At 43.7% G+C, this 7,618-nt stretch overlaps 1 protein-coding gene across 2 annotated transcripts in view; it reads right to left on the bottom strand.

The window, feature by feature from the left end:
* Window positions 1-7,618, bottom strand: part of DYNC1I1 (dynein cytoplasmic 1 intermediate chain 1) — a 258,886-nt gene that overhangs the window by 128,385 nt on the left and 122,883 nt on the right. For both annotated transcript variants that reach the window (XM_018560772.1, XM_018560771.1), the window contains 3 exons: window positions 5,637-5,799; window positions 3,326-3,425; window positions 1,457-1,582 (listed from right to left, as the gene is read on the bottom strand). In XM_018560772.1, coding sequence (XP_018416274.1) covers window positions 1,457-1,582; window positions 3,326-3,425; window positions 5,637-5,799 — 389 coding nt within the window. The remainder of the gene's footprint in view (window positions 1-1,456; window positions 1,583-3,325; window positions 3,426-5,636; window positions 5,800-7,618) is intronic.

Below are 7,618 nucleotides of genomic sequence, written 5' to 3' on the forward strand. Positions count from 1 at the left end.
AGGGGGAAAAAAAAAAACGGAAGCGCCGAGCGGGCGCGGGGGGGGAGGGGGGTGGTGCCGCGAACGAACACATATAGGCGATCGGTGAGCTATGGACCCGCCGATCGCCTTTATGTGAAACACCCGGTAACGGGTGTGTGCATTTAGCGGGTCTTTTCTGCCCGTGCGTGCCCGCTAGGGGGCGCGCGCGAGCAGAAAAAAATCGCAGATGCTGCAGTACCGTCCGTCCGTTTTTTTACTACGGGCGGACGGCAAGAGGTTAAAGTGCAAATTAACCCAAAAATTAAAAATTCATAAAACTGCGTCAGGGGTGGGTTTTTCCGGCTTGAGCCGTGAAGTGGAGCCCACTGGCAGAAACGGGCAAAAGAAATCCGAAAACGAGGTACAAAGGAGCAAGGCTTAGTCAAAGTCCAGTCTTGGTCGAGGTAGGCGGCTAGGTTCAAAAATGGGAAGGCAGGCCAAAGGGTCAGTAACCAGGAATTCAGATGAGGGGTCAGGGAATGGCAGCAGTATCCAAAACAAGAGGCTAGGTGATTGCACCATATAGGTAGAATAACTCAGCAACAAGCCAGGGCTCTGACTGGAATTTATACCCAGTGGGAACCAGGACCGGCCCTGGCCGCCGATACAACCAGGAGGCTTCTCCATCCAGGAACCAATGTCATGATGGAAAGGACGAAAGGTGTGTGCTGGGAACCCATCAAGGCCCACACCTGACAACACTAATGGGCGCGGCCGCGCTGAGAGGCTCCCTAAGCAGGAGCAGTGTTGTCACCCTAGGATGGGCATTTCTTGTGGACTCCAAGCTGATGTGCTGACACCCAACACGCTGGAACTTACAGCTTGGTGTCCTCCGAGGGTGCAAGGCTTAATGGGATGTTGATGTCAAAGAAAAGGGGCATATATGGTGCTGGTGCACAAAGCACAAAGAAGAAGGAGCTGAGGGGAGCAAGGTGGACAGACAAAGCGTGTGGACTTTTTAAACAAAAAAAAGTTAAGTCTTGAGGAGCTATAAAAAACATGATACCACGCGACAGTAATTAATAACTCGGGGGATGTTTCGTTTAGGGTTTAATTATTCTTTTAGGGGCTTGTATTTAAACGTTTGCACCACAGATGCATGCAACTTTCACCCATGATTGACATATTTTCCAATTAGAACAATGTCTTAATCCTGTGTGAAAATGAATCTTGTGTGAAAACATTTATTAATGTACCACCTGTGTGTTAAAAGTGTTGATATTGCTTTAGACCAGACTTTCTCAAACCTTCTACCTCAGGGGAATCCTTAAAGGAGAACTATGGGGTTAAGTATTTTCCTCATAGTTCTCCTTAGGGTAACGGGAGGACACAAACTAGCGTCCTCCCGTCACCCTAGGCTCAGTATACCGTGAGCTGCTCGTGAACAGCAACATGAACAGCAACATCTAACACAGCTGAAAGCGTTGTTCCATACCTGGCAGTGAAATATATATTCCGGAGTGGTCTTCTTAAACTTCATGTTCCATACTAAAGCAACACCATCAGGTTCATGAGGAGCATCCTCATTATTATTGTAAGATGCCACCATCAGCTCTGGATACTGGAAAACACAAATAGTTTCCTACTAAATAACATATGGTCTGTGTCTTATTTATGTGTACAAGGGGCTACAGATCAATGACTAATTAAACAATCAAAATACTTTGAATATTAATCTTCTTAAATTGCTTCTATGTTGTAGAAAAGTTACTAATGTAAGATTTACCTGTAAAAGAAGACTGTAAATACTCACCTTTCCTGCTGCTCGTGCCACCAAATATTGTTCCATTCAGTAGAAACTAGCTAGAAGTCTGCTGTGAGACCGACAGTTCATTCAATTCCCTGGGTCTTCTGCAACTCTCATTGGTTCCTTTTGCTGCCCTCCATCTCACTACTGCTCTTGCAATGACTTGGAGATCAGCAGGAAGAACCAGAAAAGAGCTGTGGGGGACCCAGGAGATTGATATTTCTGTAATTGTTGAATACTTGGGGGAACAATTTCTCAGGTTAAGAGTGGTATTCGATGGCACAGACAACAATAGGTGAGTATTTACAGTGTTCTTTTACAGATAAATCTTGCCTTAGTAACTTTTCAATAGTGACAGGGTCCTGTAAAATCATTTGCTTCTATTTCAATATTTAAGTAGTAAAAAACAGTCTGTCTACAGACCAGAGTTTTTCAGCCATTTTAGAACCCAACTGAACCCTCAGTTTAAATAAACTGAATATATTCCAGGTAAAAAAAAAAAAGGTGCGCAAAGCCACATCCTAAGTAAAAAAGCCAGTTCCCTGAAAACATCCTGCAGAGAAGCACACTTGCTCACTGTGTGGAAGCAGTTGTGTCTTAGCAGAGGACCTTCTGAAGCAGAGCTAAAGATCTCTATTCAGCAGGAGCATAAGCTTTTCTGAATGGAGAGGTAAAAGTCTGACTTAGCAGAAGGCGTGTTGGATCTCTGCAGAGACAATACTGCTTCTAAAATCTATTGCATTGCAGCTCCAGAAGACTGATGCATGATCAGGCATGTGCACATATGGCTCATGGCCCTGTGCACACGATCACAGGCAGATGCGTATTAGCGTGCAAGTGCTCACGGACTATATAAACTGGAGTGTGGCATGGACAGATTGGTGAGCGGTCTTAAGCTAGTTCTTGTGAGGTACCTGCCTAGCTGGCCAACCTGGCCTGCCTTCTGACCTGCCCCTGGATCTCTGCCAACCCATTGTGACTTCTGCCCGACTTTTAGATTCTGATTACTGCCTTTTACCTTGTACCTCACTGCCCAGCTGTAACTGACCACTATGCCTCTGGCTTGTGTTTTGGCTGCATTCCTGTTTCCTGCTCCGGTACCTCGGTGTTCCTGTGTCCGGTCCTTGCCACACAGCCTCCTGCCTTGTACCTCACTGCCCAGCTGTTACCAACCAGCTGTAACTGACCCCTGTGCCCCTGACTTTGCTTAGTTTCCTGAATAGGTACCCCGCTGCCCAACTGTTACCAACCTCGGCTTGTCTTTCAGCTACTTTCCTGTCTCCTGCTCTGGTAACTTGGTGCTCCTGTATCGGGTTCCTGCCACACAGCCTACAGTCATCTGGTCCATGCACCCAACACTCCCTATCACCACTTCTAGGGGGTGTTAGATGAGAAGTGCAGGAGAAGCCCTCCTGTCAGCTGGCACTTCCCCCAGGTATGTGACAGTTGTACTCGTATAATGAATTATTGCATTGTAGGATTGAAGGATTTTCACAGATGCCTTACTGTTAATCTTAATAATGATGACACATAATATTAAAAACAATTTTAACCTACTTGTAATGACCAGTCAAGACAGGTAACCACACGATGCTTCGACCAGTGCTCATCGTAAAACTGGCGATTAAATGACAGGTTGGTGCCAGCTTGAATGTCCCTTAAAAAAGAAAGTAAAAAAAAAAAGTCACAGACCATAAATACCAGCTATCATATGCAGAGACAAAACGGGGATCTGCAGTTTTATTGGATGCTCCATGGGAAACCATCATAAGACACTCTGCAGCTCAATATGCAATCCCTGAAAAGTACACTTCTTGATGTTTTATAATAGTACAGAACTGTCAATACTTCCACTTTGCTAGCAATGGCCACCTGTATTTCCCTCAGTACAGGTTTCCTTTAAGCAGGAGATAAATTATGCAATTAAAGGTACAAAAGAAATTTCTGCACACAAACTCCCAGAATAAAAGCAGAAGTGACTTTTCTCTGACCAAGCCGGCGGCCAACAAACCACAGGAAAAAGAAACCCACTGAATCCTGCAGGGTGTAGAAGCTTTATCTTTTGATTATCAAAATAGCTATCAAAATATTGATAGCTCTCTGATTACCTCCTCCCATGCTCGCCTCCTGGACTTCTCCAGAGTGTCCCCTGTCATCTGGAACTCCCTACCCCAATCTGTCCACCTATCTCCTACGCTTGATATTAACACTACCCTTTTACTTCTTCCAGTAACTCAATCTAAACAATTATTACCTTTTTGTATCACTTGCCCCTTCTACTAGATTTTAAGCTCTCACAAGCAGGGCCCTCCTAACCCTATTGTACTGAAATTGTATTGTAAATTGTACTGTAACTGTACTGTCTCCTCCATTTTGTAAAACACTGCACAAATTGTTGGCGCAATTTAAACCCTGTATAATAATAATAATAATAGGGCTGGTAATGATTAAAAATTTTGTGTTCGATTAATCAAATTTTTTTTAATCGATTAATTTCAATTAATTATAACCCACATGCAGATCCAACTACATTGGCCTATACACATACAGCACAGCAATGAAGTAATAAAATCAACTAGGATCACACTAATCCAGCACGTTATTAATCTCACGTGCCCCACTCAATATGGCCGCCGCTTGAGAGGGGCAACTCAGAATAATAACGTGCTGGATTAGTGTGATCCTAGTTCATTGTATTACTTCATTGCTGTGCTGTATGTGTATAGGCCAATGCCTTTGCTGGCGCTCGTGCAGAAAGTTTCTTGGGCAAACTCACCGGCCCAAGTGGCTCCGTCGGCTAACGAAGGGGGGAGGAGTTCGGTGATGTCACAGGCATCAACGTCACCTGACTCCTCCCCCCTTCCCTTTGATAGCCATCACGGACATCGACGTCACCAGACTCCTCCCCCCTTCCCGTCGTTAGCCAACGGAGCCACTTGGGAAAGGGGGGAGGAGTCCGGTGACGTCGATGTCCGTGACGTCACCGGATCGCCGACGGGACTCCCGGAAGCTGGCGGAGAGGTGAGTGTTTTCATTAGCGATCAAAATAATTTTAATCGATCAAAAAGTTTAACAATTAATCGAGAAATCGAGTTACAGACCGGAGCAAAACTGCATCCAATGTATTCCAATGGTATTTTTAGCTCCAGATCACATCGCAGCGTTACGTTCCAGAGCAGGTAATAAAAACTGCAGCAGGCCCCTATTTGGACCTGCTCTGGAACGCATGCAAACGCATCAAAAACGCATGCAAACGCCCTGGAACGCACTGAAAGCCCACTTTAAACTAAGAAAAAATACAAACCTTCCTAAACAAACCCCAGGGAGGAAGTTTATTGGCACCTCAAGCAATTAGCACAGGGTCAAGCGGTGCTTTATTTCACCCTGGAGAGGAAAGCAGAAACCCTTATGGTGTCTAAACCTAATATATTTAGTTATTAGCTCACCAGGCTGGTCTCTGTGGCCTTGCTGAATAATAACATCATTTAGTAACTGTTTATTAACAATGAAATAATAAAGGCACCATATGCTCCAAAGACATGCTGGTAGGTTAATTGGCTCCTCTCTAAGTTGGCCCTCTATGTATGTATGTGAGATAGGGGCCTTAGATTGTAAGCCCCTTGAGGGTAGGGACTGATGTGAATGTGCAACTATGTAAAGTGCTGCGTAAATTGTCGGCTCTATATAAATACCTGTAATAAATAAATAAATAAAATATGCTAAAATAGAGTACAGTTACCTGTGGATTAAACCTGTTGGGATCCACTAACTAAACATAACACGGGCTGCAACACAACAAAATGGAAAGGCGTGTTACGGCCTTAATTTACCAAGAGTGGTAGACATAAGATGAGTGTATGAGTCTCACCCTTCTTTATCTTCCAGGTCTCCCCCACTGTAGTCAAAGAAAATATTGGAGTCTTCAGCCAGAGCTCGCTCAATGACACGGATGGTACGATCAAAGAATATCAGAAATTCCTCCGAGTGGACGGCTTGCTGTTTTTCCTCTTCAGTCAGTTCTCTAGGTGGAACTTAAATGAGATCCTCATAAATTTATAGAAGATATTTACGATGGGATTCAATCAAATGCATCACTGATGAATTAAGAAATTGCATATTTGTCCAAATTACAATTTGATAAACACTGTAATGTGCTAGGTGACTGAGCAGTACCGCCACATTATGCAGGGATGCTTAAAGCTGAAGTTTGGGCACTCCCCCACCCCAATAACAAATGAACAGGTTTGATTGTTTTAAAATATTAAAAACCCCACAAATACTCACCCGAGTCCATGGTGACATCAATCAGATGCCAGATCCTTCTATATTCGTCTTTGCAGTGGAGGAAGATCGACACTATTGGGGGTCCAGCGGCGTGGTCCTCTAAAGACTGTTGCAGCTGATCGCCCTACTCCAGCGCTAGATCAATCAGTCCTGACTTCCAAAAGCAGACAGTGAGAAACACATAGGGACTAAGGTTGGTATAAAAGAGCGCTTTAAAGCAAATCAGTAAAAACTAATTTTAAATATTAATGGTAAAGCTCCATATTTTTTTTATCATTTGTAACCACCTCTTTGGGACCAGTGTTCTGTCCAGTCATATGATGTCAGGGGTCCTTCCTCTTCTCCTCTGGTTTCAGCAGTGGGTGGTCCTGATGCTGCTGAGAATGGAAATCTCCACAGCATTCTCCTGTGAGTCCAGGATGTGTGAAGTGCGGTGGAACAGGACTGAGAAGGATGCAGAGGACAACACTAGAGTGCCGAGAGGCACATTATTTTTGTTTTTTGTTAATGCCGGGAGGAAGATATTTAAAAAAATACCTGGAGATGCGTTTAAATTTTATGTATGTGTACAAGCTTACTTATGAAAGATTTGTGCTTGGCCTTTTATGAATTTGATGCTGAGGGTCATAGCTGAGAGGTCCCCTGATATTTGACAATTGCTGCTCTATAAACTGCCTGATAGAACACATTGTCACCCATCACCTTAGTGTTCATAACAATACAAAAAAAAACAGAGCTAGGGCCAGTAACAAAAAAGAATGTAAACAATGAAAGTCTGTTACTTCATACTGTTATGTACACTTTGGTGCTGGGAAACTGCGTGTGTAATTAGAATGCAGTCAGACAGTTGACAGGGAAGCAACTGTCTGATTGTAGAATGTCATTCGCAGTAAGCATATTCTCCACTTTATTTAAGTACTGAACATTGCCAAGAACCACCTAAGGCGAGGCAGAGTACATAATCGGCCCGTGGCTCACACTTTGGAAAACATTAAAGGGAATTTTTCAAAACTGGAGCAGACAAAAACTGGAGCAGTTGTGCACGGCAACCAATCAGCTTCTCTCTTTCATTTTCAAATCTTAACTGAACAGACTGAAGAGAGAAGCTGATTGGTTGCCATGGGCAACTGCACCAGATTTTGTCTGCTCCAGTTTTGATAAATTCCCCCCATTGTGTTATGGCACAAACCAGTGACAGAGATGGTAAAAGTACTGTGATGGGGTAATTAAAGTCCAAAAGTATATATTTTTGTTTGTGGAATAGATTAGGGAATGATCAAGACCCCAGTCAGGTACTATTTTTGGTCTCTGTTGCAAAAACACAACAGGAAGTAAGAAGAAACCTCTCCAAAGCAAGGGGAACTATCTTCTAAGACAGTTGTCACGGAACAGGTGTCCCCATTGGAAAATATGCACTCAGTTCCTGTTCCTGAGTCAACTTGCCATCACTTTTTGTACCAGAGATTACTGTCGCCAAGGCAACTAGAGAGGGTAAATCTCCCAGTCAGCAGTCTTAAGAGGGATGTAACCCTACCCCACTCTACCCAAAACAAAAAAAAAAAAAAA

This window comes from Nanorana parkeri, unplaced genomic scaffold, assembly GCF_000935625.1.
Source record: "Nanorana parkeri isolate BGI_ZX_2015 unplaced genomic scaffold, ASM93562v1 scaffold477, whole genome shotgun sequence".
NCBI classification, from domain to species: Eukaryota; Metazoa; Chordata; class Amphibia; order Anura; family Dicroglossidae; genus Nanorana; species Nanorana parkeri.